Source organism: Hipposideros armiger, unplaced genomic scaffold (assembly GCF_001890085.2).
Source record: "Hipposideros armiger isolate ML-2016 unplaced genomic scaffold, ASM189008v1 scaffold_282, whole genome shotgun sequence".
Lineage (NCBI taxonomy): Eukaryota > Metazoa > Chordata > Mammalia > Chiroptera > Hipposideridae > Hipposideros > Hipposideros armiger.
The window spans coordinates 2,067,231-2,084,718 of NW_017731632.1; the positions used below are offsets into that span (position 1 = coordinate 2,067,231).

The window sequence follows — 17,488 nt, forward strand, 5'->3', positions numbered from 1 at the left end:
CCCCATGCAGACGTGTCAGCTGCCTTCAGTGGCCAATGCCCTGCTTGCCTGCCATGTGGACAGGGAAGGGTCGTGCTGTCCTTTCAGAGGAAGCTGGGAGTCCAGACTCTGCTCGGCCCACTCAGGCCCCTGTCCCTGGGCAGCAGTGGGGTGTGTGGGCTTTCAGTGGACCTGACCCCCAAGGGGAGCAGCACTGGCAGGCCCGGAGGAAGGCATGGATGCCAGAGGGGCAGGTGGGGGTGCCCCGTGGAGAGCCTGCCGGGCCGGCCAGGCCAGCGGGGAATGCAGGAGGGGCATGAGGCAGAAAGGTCACCGGCCCCACTCACTTCTATTCTCAGCCACAACTGTGATTTGGCTGCAGGCATCTGGGTGTGGACAGACCGGGCTCCTGACCTCACATAGCAGACGCTCCCTGAGAGGAGCAGATTAAAAGCCAGGTAAAAAGGAACAGGATGGGGCTGTGACCGCCTCACCATGTTAGGTGAGATTTCTTCCCAATATCGTCCTCAGCAAAGGAGGTGTTGCCTCTGCTCCAGCCTTGCAAAGCGACTGCTCTCAGCTGCTTAATTTTGAGGAAGATACTGTTTAGGGAAAGACACATGAGCCTGAAAAAGCTGCAGCTATCTTGTTGGGATGTAGACAAGGGTCTATATTTGGTTAGGTGAAAAGGAGATAAAGAAACCGAAATACAGAGTTAGTCATGATTGTGTGTGTCGAATGACATTTTAAACAAGTCTTTAAAGATAATTTTGGAAAGCAAGAGTATGTGGCTTTTGCATGATCACTAAAAGATACCCTCACGACGTTCGGTCCGAAGGTGTGCAGATGGGTTCCGGGCTCCGCCTGACACTTCTGGGGATGGTCTTACACCTGGATTCAAAACGGGAACAGCTTGGATGCTTGTGTTGAAGATACTCGTCCAGACTTTACATATTTCTGTTCCATTAAATGTGACAGTGGAAAAAGTCTTTGTTCGGCTTCCCTGCTGGGCAGAGTGACTTCACGGGGCCCTCGCTTGCGCCCAGCCACGTGGGCGTGTCCAGCGCAGGGACTGCACAGAGGCCGGGACCCGGCTTGCCTTGAAAGGGGACTCTGCCCCGGTTTTGGTGGCAGACACTCCACCCTGGTCACGGGGCAGGGTCTAACTTCAACACTGGTCCCCTTCCCACGGGCAGTGCGGGACACCTGGTTCCTTGGGGCGGGGACTGACCCGGAGCTCCCGCCCCGCGCGCCCCGGCCCCACCTCCAGGGGCGGCCCGGCCCGCTCACCGCTCCTTCGGCGGGCGGCCGCGCGGCAGGCCATGTCCGGGACGACGACGGGGGACGGGCCCGGGGCCGCCCTGGCCCCGGCCCTGGACGCGCTGCGCGGCTACCGCGTCTACGCGCGCCGCTGGGTCTTCCTGCTGGTGCTCAGCCTGCTCAGCTGCTCCAATGCCACGGTAGGGGAGTGTGCCGGGACCCGAAGGGACAGTGGGGCGTCCGGGGCGGGGAAGTCGGCGACCTCAGCGTGGCGAGTCCTGCAAACACGCAGGTGCGGAGGCGCCGGGACGGGAGTCCCTTCCGGCTGTGGCTGCGCGGGGAGAAAAGGGGCTGGCGTCTCCTCGCTGCCGGGGAGGCCCTGTGACCTACGGTGGTTTCGGAAGGCACCCCTCTCCTGAAACACAACAGAGTAGGAGCACTGTGCACCCCTGGAAAGGCATCCACCGGTCTTCCCAGCCCCTCTGAGAGACGCGACACCTGGGACAGGCCTCCAGGACCTGGCTCCGCCCTCCGTCTCCAGCCCCCACCCCTTCCCCCAGGGCGGGCCCTCCCGGGGTTCTGATTCAGTTCTGAGGTCCCTCAAGGAGGCCTTTCTTACCGCCCGCTCCTCCATAGCTCCCCAACTGGGGTCCACAGTGACCCCGTGACCTGTTCTAGAACTGTCCCCACTGCTGGCAGAGACCAGAGGACTAGCCAGCGAGAACCCAGTCTGCCAGTTACCTGGGCCCAGCCCCCCAACCTGCTTCTCCCCCAGACTCACCCCTGAGCCCTCAGTTGGCTTGTGCTCCTTCCTGTCCCCACAGCCTGTCACACACAGGTGGCCCCAGCGAGTGAGCCTTCCCCCCACTCCCCAGCCCCGGTTGGGCCACCCCATGTCCCTTGGACAGGCACTTGAGCTGGGGGAGCGGGGGGACGATCTTTCCTCTGCCCTTCTCGGTTCTTCCAGCTGGTCTAATAATGAAATCGACATGAGACGAATGAACAAGATAAAGTAACTAAATGTAATTACATATGTACATAGGGAAGCCCACATACACGAGAGTCAGACTCAGACAGACAAAGTGAGGTACAGGTGACTTTGAGCTAAGGATGAGGTAAGGCACTTGGGGCTTCTCAAGGGAGAAAGGTCGTTCTCAAGAAGAGCAGATGTCCAGTAATGAGAAGTTTGTCCTGCCCTACAGATAGGACATAAAATTATTTCTGGTAATGACTCTTATTATGAGCAAGGCCCCAGTTTAAATTCTTTAATGGAGAAGTGAAAGTTTCTCATAAGCCCACAGGACCTCGATTGCCTTCAGCTCAAATAACTCACATGCCACAGTGGCACGTCTTGGGGACACCTGTCCTGAACCCTTCAAGGCTTGGAACCCCCTTCCCATCCCTGACCCTCACCTGGCCACCTGCCATGAGTCAGGCTGCAGTACCGCCCAACAAGGCTGCCCTGGGCCACCGCATGTCCCCTCCCTGGTGGTGCCACCTCTGCCTCCAGAGTGCCTGAAGAAGCGTGTGTGTGCTTGCTCAGCCTCCCACGGAGCCCAGGGACTGGTCAGGCAGCTTTGGCCGCCATGTAGTCATGTAATACAAAGCTGCAACTGGCAGCAGGACCCACAGCTGGGGGAGGCGCCGCCATGTGGCCAGGGGACCGTCAGGAAGGAGGGATGGGCAGGCGGGCGTGGACAGTCTAGACACCACCTGGGATGTCCTCTGGCAGCAGCCACTCTTGGTCGTCACTCCATACATTCCTTCTTCTCCTTTGACTGCGGGACTGGATGTGGAGAGCCAGGCCTGTGCTGGGACAGGGTCTGGGGTCTGCCCTGACTTCAGAAACCTCTTTTCTCTGCGGGACTCACGGCTGTCGTCTGGCCCCCAAGCCTCTGTGTCTAGATGCTGGGAAGCCAGAACTGGCTTTGAGTGAAGCGGTCAGAGGTTGCGGACAGCATCTCCCCTGGCCCCCGGAGCTGCTTTGATGAGTCTGAGAGTGGAGGGGCGTCGTAAGTGGCCTTGAGAAGGTCCTTGGGCACGAAGGCCGTGTCCTGCTGCACTCCCCTTTGATGCACGTCATTGCGGAGCAAACAGTCTCGCCGATCCCAGCCCTGGCCATCAAGCTTACCCCAGCAAAGTCCACTTAGCTCCTCGCTGTCTGCAGCCGAACCACCAGGCTCTGAGAGGGCAACGTGCGATGAATCAGTGCTTAGAGCGAGGTCTGGGGTGACTCCCCAGTGGCCCAAAGAGAAAGCCCAGAGGTGTGGGCCAGAGGCAGCATGTGGGCGGCTGCCAACACGCTCAAAGGGACATGGCACCTGGCAAGGCTGGGAGCAGGTCAAAGGGAATTCTTGTGCAGTGGGCACAAACTGCCGTCCCCGTGTTGCCTTGCACGGTTTAGACCTGTCTCTGCTCTGCCGGTCACAGAGTCTGGGGAGTGATGCGGACAGGCGAGGCCAGTGAGGGCCGGGCTCCCCGCTGGCCCCGCTGGGAAGCAGACACCACACTGTCTGTGTGCTGGATTTAGCTGGCAGGAAGCAGCTAGTTCTGCACGGGGCTCCTTCTGAGCCTGAGAGACCTGTGCCCTGCTATGTCCTTTAAAAAAAGGAAGCAATGACAGCTGTGTCGGCGATCAGTCACGGGTTTGTGGTCAGAACTCTGAGTCAGGAAGGCTGGATCTCACTGCCTCCACCATGGAGGGCCTGGCCTGGGCGAGCTGATGCATTCCTGGGTACTCTCACACTTGGCGTGATCATGAACTTTGATTTGTGACACCCTCAGCTTTGGACCTGGCCTGGCCCATCTCTCGCCTTCCTCCCGCAGCGAGACTGGGCCAGCCCCTGCTGGCCTCTTGGCCCACCCGCCCTCAGGGAACAGATGGCCTTTCACTTCCTCCAGGAAGCCTTCCCCCTGACATGTGTGCTGTGTGCTGGAGGTCTGGGGATGGAGTCCTAGCAGTTGACAGTGCCTGCGGCTGGGAAATGACTCCCCTTTGGGGTGTGTGTGTGGGGGGTCTCGCCTCCCAAACACCTGGGTCCCCCATAGGGATGTCGGCTGGCCTCGGGCAGGGTCAGCACACAGTCCAGGTGTTTCCACCTGGGACTCAATCACCAACTTCTCACACAGGCTGGGGTGCCTCTGGGGCCCTCTTCTGCCCCCCCACAGAGGGGCCCCTCCCCATTGGCCCCTCTGTGGCTGTTGGCCACCCAGCGCAGGCGCTGAGCTCTGTCTGGCCCATCCTTTCAACTTGGGGCCAGAGCCGCTGGCTCCTCTCATCCCCACCACCTCTCCCAGCTCCCCAGGCTCCAGGGCTGTTCTCACAGCGGATATTCCCGCTGACAGCCCTCGAGGCCTTTTCCTTGGAGGCTCAGGGCTGGCGGGGCTGGTGGCCCTGCAGACTCTGGGTGGCTGTCGGCCCGGCTGCCCCAAGGTCTACACGTGCACGGATGGTGCAGGTCCACGGCCCAGCATGCTGTCTGACCCCCACCCGGCAGCCCCCCGGTGACCGGGGGAAGGCCCCAGCCATTACGGGACTGCTGGGCACTTTCTCCTTCTCAGGCCAGCTGCCCAAGCCCAGGCCAGCAGGCAGCTGTGGTGTCCGTGGAGCCGACCCCTGGGCTGACGCCAGTATGTGTCCCTTAGCTGTGGCTCAGCTTCGCACCCGTGGCCGATACAATCGCCCAGCACTTCCTCCTGTCCACCGAGCAGATCAACTGGCTCTCACTGGTCTTCCTTGTGGTGTCCATACCATCCGGCGTGGTGGCCATCTGGGTTCTGGACTCCTTTGGGCTCCGCTGGGCGGTGAGTTAGACCCCATACCAGGGCCTGCCTGGAACGGGGGACCCCGAGTGTGGGCTGAGTGCCGGCGCCTCCTCCCAGACCAGGGTCCCCAGGCAGAACCATCGCAGTGCAGGTGTGGGTTTTGGTGGCTGGAGGGGGTACAGGCTGGCCGGGCAGTGCCCCTGACCTCATCCCTGCAGACCATCCTATGTGCGTGGCTGAACTTTGCCGGGAGCGTGCTGCGTACCCTGTCAAACACGAGAATGGGGACCCAGGCCCCGTTTGCCTTCCTCATGAGCGGGCAGAGCCTCTGCGCCCTGGCCCAGACCCTGGTCATCTTCTCTCCTGCCAAGCTGGCCGCCGTGTGGTTCCCTGAGCACCAGCGAGCCACGGCCAACATGATCGGCACAATGTGTGAGTTGGGGGTGAGGTGGGCGGTCCCCTCCAGCTTAGTGCAGGTACTAATCATCACCTCTGCGCTGTCGGGTGGCAGAGGACTCCACCTGTGGCGGGGGCTCAGGCCTGGCGTGGCTGAGCTGATACATCCCCATCCATCGTTCCAGCAAACCCCCTGGGCATCCTGGTGGCCAACCTGCTGTCGCCTGCCCTGGTGAAGAAGGGCATCTCCATCATGGTGAGGGAGCGCGTCGTGGGGCATGCCAGCGTGAACACGTGTGTGATGTTTGTGTGCACATGTGTGTATATGGTGAGTGCATGTGTGTGTGCGTCCATGTATCTGTGTGGTGTATGCACATGTGTGTGTGGTGTGTGCAGTCGTGTGTGTGTGGTGTTTGCACACTGTGTGGTGTGTGTGCACATGTGTGTGATGTGCGTGCACATGTGTGTGGTGTACATGTGTGTGGTGTGCGCGCGCACATGTGATTATACATGGTGTGTGTGGTTTATGCACACATACATGTTCGTGTGATGTGTGTGCATGTATGTGTGTAGTACATTTGTGCATGTGGTGTGTTATGTGTGTGGTATGTGCACACAAATGGGGTGTGTGCGCGCACATGTATGTGTGCATACAAATGTGCCTATGTAGTGTGTGCACACGTGTGCGCGTTCGTGTGTGCATGTGTGCACGCTCATGTGTGCACGTGTGTGTGGTATGTGCGTGTGAATGTGTTATGTGTGGTATGTATGCATATATATGTGTTTTTGTGGTGTGTGTGTGTGCCTGTTGGGCTTGAGCATGCACGTGTGTCCACACCCGTGTGTGTGACTGTGACCCTGCCCCTCCTTGTGGCCGCAGAGTGAGTAAACATGTGCACGTGGGACTTCTCTGAGTGTGCCAGTACTGGGCACCTTCTTGGTGTTGGGCACGCGTCTAGGCACCAGGATGGTGATGGTTTGCTTGGTGGGGAGGGGCCTCCAGTGGGGTGGATGTTTGTGGGGAGGCCAGGGAGGGAAGGTCCTGAGTGGACACAGTGAGGGTGGAGGCTGCAGCCAGAGGCAAGTATGTCCACAGAGCAAGGGGAATGGTCAGCCCAGGTGGTGAGTGGGTGGTATTGGCATGAAGAAAATTCTGGGGGTGTCTGAGAGGGAGAGTGATACGATCTGGTCTAGAATCACTCAGGGAGCTAGGGCTGTGGCCAGAGTGTCCAGCAGACAGCCAGGGCTTCCTCGAATGAGGGATTGGGGGGGGGGCTTGGGTTTGAAGTGTGGTGAGGGATCGGGGGCTTGCAGCTGTGCCATGGGTGACTGTGGTGGCCACTCACGGAGGTGGGAAGAGGAGTCCAGTTAGCAGTTGTTGGGTGAGTCTGGAGCTGCGGCTACGGTGTCACTGTGGAGTCACCCTTGGACGATATTGTGGAAGCTGAGGTCCCAGATACAGCAGAGCAAGGCAGGCCCACCACTGCTGCTGTCCACCCAGGGACAGGCGGTGGCCAGCAAGCATGGGGAGCCTGTGCGTGTGTGAGGGGCTGCGCATGCGTGCACACACACGCATGCACACCCTCTCCCCAGCTGGGCACCTACGTCATCCCTGCCGGCCTTGCCTGCCTGCTGGCCACCGTGTGCCTCTGGGAGAGCGTGCCCCCCACCCCGCCCTCCGCCGGGGCTGCCCACTCCACCTCAGAGAAGTTCCTGGATGGGCTGAAGCTGGTGGGTTTTGTGGGATCGGGGGGAGGCCAGGAGGGGTGGGCTCGACGCTGGGCTCCTGGGCTGAGCGGCCCTCCCCTGCAGCTCGTGAGGAACAAGGCCTACGTCATCCTGGCAGTCTGCTTCGGGGGTGGCATCGGCATCTTCTCCAGTTTTTCGGCCCTTCTGGAGCAGGTCCTCTGTGTGAACGGCTACTCCAACGTGAGTACAGGCCCTGCCTGGGGGTCCAGCAGCGCGTGTCTTTGGGAGCCCGTCCCCCACAGGCCGTCTGCCTGCCCAGTGTGGAGTGGCCTGTGACATGCCCTAGCCCTGCATTCCCACACCTGGACAGGGTGACCTCCTGTGACGGGCACTGTTGTGATGCCAGGCTTGGATGCAGGCACAGGTGTGGTGGCCATGCCCAAGGGCTGCTGGGACTTTGTGCGGTGCTTCTCTGTCTTTCCCACTGCCCCACCCGGCGAAGGTTCCCCTCTGACATATGGAAACTCGGGAGGGCCTTGCTCTGCTCACGGCATCTCTGGCCGTGCCCTCCGCTGTGTGGCATCAGCCCCGGGTATAGGGTTTGGGCCCAGCATGTTCCCAGCTCTTCAGGGCCACAAGGCACCGAGGGGCCCTTCCCTTAGCAATTGTTGAGTCCTGGGGCGGGGGTGCCACAGAAAGAGGCACCTGCAGGGGCGTGTGTGCCCCCGCCCGCACACAGGAGCACCGCAGTGCCCCTTCCAGGTGGTCCTTGCTGGGCCTCGGTGCTCACTGGCCTCCCTGGGTGCTCCCTGGTGATGGCATACATCCTGAGGATGGGCACGGCCTGCTGGGCCCCTGGGGGAACGGTGCCCAGGTGACGGGGTGCCTCTGGGCTCCTCCCTTCCCCCAGGAGTTTGCAGGCCTCTGTGGTGCTCTTTTTATCGCGTTTGGGATCCTGGGTGCGCTGGTTCTCGGCCTGTACGTGGACCGGACCAAGCATTTCACTGAAACCGTCAAGGTCGGCTTCTGTCTCACCTCTGTGGTCTGCGTGGCCTTTGCCCTGGTGAGAGTCCCCTGGAGCCGAGACCACCCTGCAGGGTGGGAGTGGGGTGGGCAGCTGGCCCAGCTAGAACAGACGCCACTCCTCTCGGGGCCAAGCCCTGCCCGCTGGGGTGACCCTGGGCTCAGCTAAGATGGGCTGGGGCAGGCCAGGCAAGGCTGGGTGTCCAGGGCTGCGGCATGTCTGATGACCATCCCCTTGCGGCTCGCTGCCCAGGTGTCCCAGCTGCGGGGACAGATGCTTGCGCTGGCCGCCATCTGCTCACTGCTTGGGCTCTTCGGCTTCTCTGTGGCGCCTGTTGCCATGGAGCTGGCAGTGGAGTGCTCCTTCCCGGTGGGTGAGGGCGCGGCCGCAGGCCTGGTCTTCGTGCTGGGGTGAGTATTCATCCCCCCCACCCCCTGGGGACCCACTGACCCTGCCCTTACCCAGCCCAGGCCATACAGGGTGACCTGTGTGCTCTGGCAAGAGCTGACATGCAGGCCTGGGCGGGCCGCCGGCCCACGCTGACCAGAGCTATGCGCTGCCCTTGGAATGGCCGCTGGCACTGTGGGTGGCACGCGGTGCCCGAGGCGGGGCTGAGGGCCTGGTGTCTGTGCAGGCAGGCCGAGGGGATGCTCGTCATGCTGCTGCTGACCGCCCTGACCGTGCGTCGAGCGCAGCCTTCCTTCTCCACCTGCCGGGATGGCCAGGACCCATTGGACTGGAGAGGTGAGTGCCCTGGCCCGTGGGAGCCCCCGAGAGCACAGGGCCTGGGCCCCACCCGGCTTCAGCCCCGGCAGCTTTCCCTCCATGCTGTCCTTGGTGAGCACCCACGGATGGGGGCAGGGTGGGGTCAGAGGGCAACAGACAGGGCCCTGGGCTCAGCATGGGGGAAGCGGTCGTGACAGCCTTACAGAAGCCTGACTGCTAACCCCAGTGTGCGAGTCGTAAAACACAATCAGGAAAAGAGACAGAGACAGAGACAGACAGGGAGTGAGAGATGGGCCTGGGACGGCCGCCGGACAGGTGCCAGCGACCGGGGTCTGAGCATTCCCTCGGGGCCTGGGACGGGGTCTGTTTCCAGGGCCACCCTGAGGTCGTGGTTAGTGGGGTCAGCTGGGGCTCTGGGGCTGCACCAGCCTGCTGTGGGCGAGCCTCAGGCAGACTGGCTGTGTCTCCCCAGTGTCCATGCTGCTGATGGCCGGCCTGTGTACCGTCTTCAGCTGCTGCTTGGTGTTCTTCTTCCATACCCCCTACCGGCGCCTGCAGGCCGAGGCCGGCACAAGCCCTTCCATCCAGGAAGGGTGCCCAGCAGCTGCAGACCACGTGCCATACCAGCGCTTGCAGGCCGAGGCCGGCACGAGCCCCTCCATCCAGGAGGGGTGCCCGGCAGAGAGCCCCTGAGGCCATGGCTCGGCCCCCATGGCCCTAGCAGGCACTGCAGGCGGCTGGGAGGCCCTGCCCTGGTCCAGAGGTTGAGGCAGCAGTCGTGTGTGGAAAAGCCAGCCTGGGGGCGGGAGGGGAGGGGGCAGGCAGGCTCTGGTCACCTCACTGTGCCAGCCACAGCCAAACCTGGGCAGGGTGTCAGTGTCCCATGGATGCCACGGGGCCTCGGGGCCTCTGCACACCCAGGGCACAGAGGATGGCCCCGGGAACATCTGTGGCTAGAGCTGCTGTGTAGACAAGCTGCCACTGACCTGGCAGGATGCCCCAGGGGCCAGGTCACACCAACAGGGGCTGGCGCAGGGGCAGCGCGAGGGGCACGGGCAGAGGGGGAGCTGAACGAGTTGGGGATCCTGAGAGCACCCAGCACAGCTGAGCTGGGAGTTGATGGTCGTGAAGGAGCCCGTTGCAGAGCTCTCAGCCTCTGGTCACTGAGTGACCAGAACCCCAGCCTGGGCGCTGGGATGGGTGGGGACAGCAGTGGGGCCAGGCTGGGCTGAGCGGGGGACACAGGAGGAGGGCCCATGGCAGACGCCCCCACAGACACTCGCAGGCAGGCGTGTGGGCTCAGGTTTATTGATTTGATCATGGCTCCAACGTGTGGCCGAGCGGTCATTCCTCTTTCTCCTCCCCATGAGTGAGCACATAGCTCAGCGCCTTGTAGTCCAGGTTGCCCGCCGCGTCAATGGTCGCAAACTGCAGCATCTGATCAACCTGGCAGCAGGGCGGGGGGTCAGGGCTAGGTCAGGGCAGGGGGGCAAAAGGGTCCCCAGGGCGAATTACAGCCACTGAACTCCACCTGGCCTCCGTCTGGTTCTGTGCTTGAGGGGCGTGGGAGGGGGGCACTGCAGAGGGAGGGGCGGCTGTGCCAGGCCACGCAGTGTCCCGCCCACAAGTAGGCCAGGCCTCGGGGGCCGGGGCACACCCCCCTGCAGCCCCTGCGGTCCCGAGGTATGTGCTTGGGTTTCCCAGGGGGCCATGTGGGAAGTAGGTGGTGGGGGCCAAGGGGCCAAACCTCATCAGCGGTCATCTTGTCGGCCTGGGACATCAGCAGCCGCTTGATGCTGAGGACAAGGCAGGAGGAGCCCAATCAGGACGCTCTGAAGAGTGACCAACATGACCAGCAGGACGGTGGCCCTAGGGCCGTGACCTGGGTCCGTTCCCACAGCGGCTCCGCCATGGGGCGGGGACTCCCGGAGGGCAGGCTCGCTGAGCCCTGGGCACCAGGGGCCTTTCCTGACACACTTGCAGGGGCCACTGAGGGGGCGTAGAGGAAATCACGGCATGCCAGACATGCCTGCCCCAGCGCTGAGCCCGGGAGCCCCCAGACCCAGTGGTGGTCCGAGTGGGCAGGACGGGCTCTGCCCTTGGTTGCCCTGAGGGACTCAGGGTCTTGGGGTGTGGGGTTTGGGGGAGGGCTGGTGTACCCAAGACCCACAGGCAGGCGGGTGCCTGTGGCCATACTCACTAGTCCTTGTTGATGCTGCCTTTGCCCTCGGGGTCCAGCATCTTGAAGGCGTTCAGGATGGTGTCCTCAGCATCCGTGCCTGCCCACAGAGACCACAAGCCGGTCAGTTCCACTCTGTCCGACTCCAGCCACCCCAGGCCCCCTCCATCCTGTGTCCTCAGCCTGAGCGCCTCCCACCCTGGGGGCTATTCTAAGGGGCAACAGGGTCCCCAGGCCAGAGCCTGAGTGCTCAGTGAGTGAGGGGCAGACAGGAGGTGGGGCTGGGGCTGAGCGTCCGGCTCCCACGCTCTGCGAGGAAGGGGCACAAGATGATATGGGCTCTGGGGCTTCTCAAGAGATCTCCAAGTCTGGGCTTCTGTGTGAAGCGTCTGCGTTCATTGTTAGGGACTAGGTAAGCGCGCGGCCTGAGGGCTCACCGCTCAGCTTCTCCCCAAACATGTTCAGGAACATGGTGAAGTTGATGGGCCCCGTGGCCTCCTTGAGCATGGCGTCCAGCTCTTCGTCCTTGACGTTGATTTTACCTGTCACCAACACTGGGTCACTGGGCAGGACTGACCGCCCCGCTCCCCGCTCCTGTCCTTGGTGCACTGGCCAGTGTTCTCCAGGTGACCCCAGAACAAAGTTGGGGAGACTGGAGGAGGGAGGTGAGCAATGGAAGGACACCTGGCCCAGCTGCAATGGGATGCAGAACCCCAAAGCCTGAGCCCCAGGGAGGTGGGCTGCTGAGAAGGGGCAAGAGCTGTGATCGGCTTCCCTGGGTGTCAGGAGGCCCCGAAGTCCCCTGGTTGAAATCAGCCTGTCCTCCCAGCTCCGGGGGCTGGACGGCCGCAGGCTGAGAAAAGCATGTCCCCAGCGGGGGATGGAGGAAGGCAGGACGCCGGGCTGCAGTGAGCTGAGGACAGAACCCGCCTCTGCTCTTGCTCACCCCTGGGCCCCGTACGGCGGTGTCCCTCCCTGGACCCTGTCCCAGTCACCTCCTCCCTGGCTTGGGCTGTGCCACCCACCCTGGCTGGCCCCGGTGCCGCTCCCTGCCAGCCCTGATCAAACCAGAGGGGAGCTTCTGCCCGGTGCGGCCCCCTCAGCCTGAGGGATGTCAGGCCCACTGAGGCCGCCTTCTGCCCTGGCACCTACCCAGGGAGGCGTACGTGTCCTTCAGGTCCTCCTTGTCAATGAAACCATCTCGGTTCTGGTCCATCAGTGTGAAGGCCTGTGAAGAGCCGAGGGTCATGGCTGCTGGCCTGGCTGCACTGCGTGGGACAGGCAACTAGTCTTATTGGCTCTGGAGCGAGGCTCACACATTATGGTGCCCAGGGGGACCCCTGGGCAGCAGCCTCTGGGTGGAGGGGCTCCCAGCACGAGAGCCAAGCCTCACCTCCTTGAACTCCTGGATCTGCGTCTGCTCGAAGTTGGAAAAGACGTTGGATGACGCCCTCTGGGCCCGGAGGGCCCCACCTTCCTTCTTCTTGGTCTTCCTGCTGGCCTGAGACGAGGACACCGAGACTGAAGGTCCCCGGGCCAGGCTTTGGGGAGACTATGTAGAGGCTGGGTGGGCCATGGCACTTGGGCCCTGGGTCCCCAGGCTGGGGCAGGTACAGTGCTTGCTGAGCACAGGGAGCCCTGAAGAGACCTTGACAACATGGCGCCTGTCTTGAATTTCTCCCTGCTGGGCCTGTAGTCCAGCCAGGAGCCAGCTGGGCTCCTGAGTGGCCAGGGAGCAGATGGACTGCAGGTGGCCAGCAGGTGCATGGGCATGTTCTGGTTTCCGGCTAGAGAGAAGGCCAAGACCCTCTGTCTTCTAGCCCGACTGTCCCTGGGGCAGCCATGGGGCCCAGATCTCCCCCAGCCCCAGCCCCCAGCACATATCCACCTTCACACACAGGTGCACAAACTTAGCTGTGTACATACACACACGTAAGAGCATGCGTGCACCCCCACACACACACCCACACCCCCAGCTGCCTGCCTGTGCACACTCACCATGCTCAGTCTGCCTGATGGGATGGGATGGTCTGTGCCCTCCCTGTCTAGGTTGCCTGTCTTAAGCTCCTGCCCAGTCCCCCAGGACAGCACAGACGCTGGCTGCCATTCCCTACAAGGACAGGCTCAGGGCACCCAGGGGACCGGACAACTGCAGCGTGAGCTTTGGCAGTCGGCGGGGACTCAGATGCCCCCATCCTGCCCCGCCCAGCAGGGCCCCCAGCTTCCCACTTACCTCCCCACTTGCCCCCACCCAGGAGCTTGTGGGCCGAGGGCCCGGGCGCCGCAGGAACCAGAAAAAATGGCGCCTTTCCCAGATTTGCAGTCGCCATAAGTGGCCCTGGTGGCCAGTCACCAAGCGTTCCCCAAGTATGTCCTATGTGCCCTCACCTCCCTGTCTTGGTGGCAGAGAAGTCCCGGGGACCCCAACTCGTGCTGGGGCCACGCTTCCCACCCCCACGGCAGCGAGCTACTGCTTGTTTGCCATGTAGCTGGAGGGCCACCCAGATGGGCCATGCCCAGGCCAGCACTCAGCCTGGTTTTCCCACTGTGCCCTGGGCCCATGGACAGAGCCTGGGGAGGGGACCCGGCCTGGGTGGGGGCAGCTGCAGTAGCCTTACGGAGGTCCCTGGGGGCACACGCCCTCAGTCACATGGCGCCCCTGAGGTGCTGCCACAGAGATCACAGGGCCAGCTCACCATTTGCCGACACCAAATGAGTGTAGGACAATGGGTACCCTGAAGAGCCTGGGGACGCACGATCCACCTGGAGAGACCTGAGGCTCCCAGGGGCTCTGCCGAGAGGACCGCCAGATGGAGCCCTGGGCTGCACGTAGCATGGGGATCCCACGGCTCCCAGCTGAGTGGGGTCTAGCTGACACCTGGAGGGACCTGGCTGGCTGGGCTACAGGAGTGGGGAGGCATGTGGGTCCTGTGCTCAGAAGGCCTCTGACGAGGGGAAGGCCAGGAGGGCCAGCAGAGCCCCTGAGGAGGGTTCCTGGGGCCAGCCAGGGTCTGAGGTACAGCACTAAAGATAGCCATGGAGCCCGGCTCCCAGGAGAATATGGGAGTCGGCAGGGACAGCTGGCTCTGACAGGTGCAGGGAGTCAGCAAGCAGCCCCAATGTCCTGAGCCAGGTGGGACCAACCCACCCCATCCCCAGATCCCAGGCTGGGTCCTGGGCCAAGGTGGGTGTCCCCAGGCTCCAGGGGGCTTCCCTGGGAGGGGGTGATGTGTGTGTGCTCTCCACTGGTCACTATCTCCCTCCCACTGGAACTCACTGCCACGTGGTTCCCCCATCAGCTCTCTGGCCCCACCTTCGACCCCAGAGACACTTATTTTTGATTCTGGAAGCAGCAGTTGCTGAGTCCAGTTTATTTTAAAATCCGAGGAAGGGTGAAGATATTTGTCACCTGAGGCCATCTGCCCAACTATGCTAGAATGTGTGCGCTTGTGTGTGGCCACTGAGCACCGCCGTGCAGCTCACTGGCCCAGGGAGCCGACTGCACCTGTGGGGCCAGTGAGTGCCTCCATCTTCCTCCAGGAGCAGTGAGGGTGCTCAAGAGGCCTTTCCCCGACCCCAGGCCTCAGCAGAGCCGGGCCTCAGTGAGTCCCAAGCCCTGATTCTTGGGAGCTTCTGCATAAAGCAGCACAAGGCCCAGAGGTGGGTAGTCCTTCCCCAGGCCCCCACACCCAGTTGCCATGGGAACTATGTGTCAGCACAGCAGGCACAGTAGGGAGGCTGTCTGGCCACAACTGCCCCATCTCTGGGCAGCCCTGGTGCACCCCTGAGTCTGGCCCGGCAGTGTTTTCAGCAGCGCTGACCACAGAGCTGGGGGAGACTGGTGGCTACCTGAAGGGGTTCCGGGGCCGTGAGGGAAAGCTGGGGTGGGACCCCTGCCACCCAAGAGCAGGGGGCAGCAGAAGTGAGAGAGTGAGGGAGGTCTGGGGGTCAGTGCCCCTAAAGGCCAGGGCTGAAGTGCACCTTGGCGCTTGGGACTGAAGGGCAGGGAGCCGCCCCTGCCCGCAGTGTGTGAGGTGTGGGGAAAGGCTGGCCTTCACTCAGGGCACACGCAGGATCCAGGCCCCGGAGCCCCTGCCCAGACCCCCCCAGGGCCGTCCTCGGAGCTGACCCGGGGCGGCCGCGGGCTTGGGCAGAACGGGGGCAACTACCCACCCCGCCGGGACCGGACGGCCCCCGCAGGACAGACCGCACCCTACGGTGCATTTTGTAAGCTCGGCTTTCACTTCTCAAACGTTTTGAGCAACGGTGTGCGGGCCTCGATTTACGCTCAGCCCAGACCGACAGCGTCAGGGGCCGCAGGGGTGGACGCGGTGAGGCGGCCGGGGCGGTGCAACCACAGAAACAGCAACCGCGCCCGCAGCCCAGCCCCACTTTAAACCCGCTGTCGCGCACGCGCAGCCGATCGCGAGCTGCGCGCCCGGACGACTGCGTGCCCAGTGACGTCACACGCACCCCGAGCGGGCGGACGCCGTTCCCCCTCCGGCCGCCAGGGGACGCCAAGCCCGGTGCCGCTCGTCGCCGACAGCGCATGCGTGCGCCCCGGGACGCTGTCTCGACTCCACAGGCTTTGCGGGCCCTTCCGGCGTCCTCTTCCGCCCCGGCTTGTGCTTCCGGTGCGAGGGTCACGGACAAGATGGTGCCGCCGGTGCAGGTCTCCCCGCTCATCAAGGTGAACCAGGTTTCGCGGCCGCCGTTCAGCGCTCGGCTCCGCGTGGGCGCCCGCGCGTGCGACCCTGGGGGCCTGGGACCCCTTTCCGCGCTCCTGGCCCCGCGCGTGCGAGCCCCCCTCACCCCCCGCGCCCGGGACCCCCTCCCCCGTTCACTGCACCCCTGCGACCCTGCGCGCTGCGGAGCTCCCCGGACCCTGGTCACGCCCCGCCGCCTCTGACCGCCCTTTCCCCGCAGCTCGGCCGCTACTCCGCCCTGTTCCTCGGCGTGGCCTACGGAGCCAAGCGCTACAGTGAGTGACCGCGGGCAGCCGCGCCGCCGTCGCGTGAAGCCCGCGGAGTAAACGCGCTCCTGGCGGGAGCGGGGAGGGCGCCCAGACCCAGGGGGCGCCTGACGCTCGCGCCGCCCGGGGACCCGGGAAGCAGCTGGGTGTTGACACCGGGAGCGAGGACGCGCGCCCGGCGGCAGGGCGCCGGGGGGCAGCGGGGACCCTGGACCTGCCCTCGGGGCCGGGCTCCCCGCTGAGGAGTGAAGGTCAGGCCTTGATCTGCGTTGAGGCAAGAGACCGAAGGAGGGACGCCTGGCGTCTGCAGCGCACCCGACGGTGACCGCGGGCGCCGAGCGGCTCCGCAGCGTGTCCGCGGCCTTCGCTCAGAGCGCGTTCCCCCAACAGGCTACCTGAAACCGCGGGCGGAAGAGGAGCGGAGGGTGGCGGCGGAGGAGAAGAAGAAGCAAGATGAGCTGAAGCGGATCGAGAGGGAGTTGGCGGAAGGTACGGGCGTCTTAGCGGCTGCGTCCTTTGCGGGCTTTCAGACACGAGCGTCCGGCGCCCCAGTGCGCCCGCAGTGGAGGGGGCGCCCTCCTTTCGTCCCGCCTGGCCCAGTGGGTGGTTTGGGGGAACATGGTGACACGTAGCCTTTGGTAGGCCCGGGAGGTTAAGCGTCTGGAGATGTGTCCTGGCCAGGCCTCCCTCGGGGAGAGGCCACAGGACCGCGAGCAGGCGGGACTCCCCTTCTTGCCGGGGCCGCTGCCCGCAGGAGCCTGCGGGGCCAGGGAGTTCAAGTGGGGGCCGCCTGGCTCCGTGGGGAGCAGACACGGCTGCCACACACTGAACCCCTGACGTGGTCCTTCCGGACTGCCCGAGCGTGTGATAACGCAACGCCATCTTGTAACCTTGCAGCCCGAGACGACAGCATCCTGAAGTGAGCCCGCCTTCCTCCAGAGCGGCGTGGATGAATAAAGCTCCCTGTGTCGATGCTCTGGCTCTCCTTTACTATCGTGTGTGTGGTGTGGACGGGAGGGGTTTCAGACATGGTGTGGGGGCGGGGGGAGCACAGAAACAGTCACCTGTTCTCTGGGGGATCCAGGTGGGGAGCCCCAAAGAGTGCAGTTTGTAACGGAGACGCGGCTGGCCCAGACCCTTGGACGAGCAGAGCAGGGGCAGGCACTGCACGTGTTGGGCGAGCCTGATGCCCTTATAGTTGAGACCTGGCTCTCTAGCCCCCACCTCCGTGAACCCTGACGACCAGGCCGGGGTACTGCATCTGCTGTTAAGTACCTGAGCGGACAACCGGGTTCGGCCTGAGCTGGCTGCACCCTTCCAGCGTGAGGCCTGGTGCTGGAGTGTTGCTGCTTCCAGCTGTGTGTCTTGAACAGATGCCCTAGAATTGGAGCCCCAGTTTCATTTGTTAATTGAGTTCATATGAAAATGGGGCAACCAGCGGTTGAAAGCCCTGCTCTTGGTTCTGGTGAGGTTTGCGTGAACCCACCTGTAAGGTTGT

General features: G+C 63.3%; 3 protein-coding genes across 9 annotated transcripts; 2 read left to right on the top strand and 1 right to left on the bottom strand.

Moving 5' to 3' along the window:
• Positions 1 to 479: 479 nt before the first annotated feature.
• Positions 480 to 10,179, top strand: SLC49A3 (solute carrier family 49 member 3). Of its 3 annotated transcripts, none has more exons than XM_019658072.1 (10): positions 498 to 1,439; positions 4,885 to 5,043; positions 5,223 to 5,436; positions 5,586 to 5,656; positions 6,994 to 7,131; positions 7,213 to 7,329; positions 8,000 to 8,152; positions 8,366 to 8,523; positions 8,748 to 8,857; positions 9,293 to 10,178. In XM_019658072.1, the coding sequence occupies exons 1-10, from the start codon at positions 1,302 to 1,304 to the stop codon at positions 10,069 to 10,071; spliced, it is 2,037 nt and encodes a 678-aa protein (XP_019513617.1). In that variant the 5' UTR covers positions 498 to 1,301; the 3' UTR covers positions 10,072 to 10,178. The 3 variants fall into 3 exon arrangements, with proteins under 3 accessions (XP_019513618.1, XP_019513617.1, XP_019513620.1); XM_019658075.1 differs by having other exon boundaries at positions 764 to 1,439; positions 9,312 to 9,629; XM_019658073.1 differs by lacking the exon at positions 6,994 to 7,131 and having other exon boundaries at positions 480 to 1,439; positions 9,293 to 10,179.
• MYL5 (myosin light chain 5) lies at positions 10,130 to 15,708 on the bottom strand. Of its 5 annotated transcripts, none has more exons than XM_019658078.1 (7): positions 15,492 to 15,708; positions 12,412 to 12,519; positions 12,171 to 12,246; positions 11,456 to 11,560; positions 11,040 to 11,118; positions 10,587 to 10,635; positions 10,130 to 10,285 (listed from the first exon to the last, which is right to left on the bottom strand). In XM_019658078.1, the coding sequence occupies exons 1-7, from the start codon at positions 15,702 to 15,704 to the stop codon at positions 10,184 to 10,186; spliced, it is 732 nt and encodes a 243-aa protein (XP_019513623.1). In that variant the 5' UTR covers positions 15,705 to 15,708; the 3' UTR covers positions 10,130 to 10,183. The 5 variants fall into 5 exon arrangements, with proteins under 5 accessions (XP_019513623.1, XP_019513621.1, XP_019513625.1 ...); XM_019658076.1 differs by having other exon boundaries at positions 15,192 to 15,708; XM_019658080.1 differs by lacking the exon at positions 15,492 to 15,708 and adding an exon at positions 13,017 to 15,272.
• Positions 15,622 to 16,963, top strand: ATP5ME (ATP synthase membrane subunit e). The gene is made up of 4 exons (XM_019658081.1): positions 15,622 to 15,708; positions 15,945 to 15,999; positions 16,381 to 16,479; positions 16,888 to 16,963. The coding sequence occupies exons 1-4, from the start codon at positions 15,673 to 15,675 to the stop codon at positions 16,911 to 16,913; spliced, it is 216 nt and encodes a 71-aa protein (XP_019513626.1). The 5' UTR covers positions 15,622 to 15,672; the 3' UTR covers positions 16,914 to 16,963.
• The last annotated feature ends 525 nt before the right edge of the window (positions 16,964 to 17,488 follow it).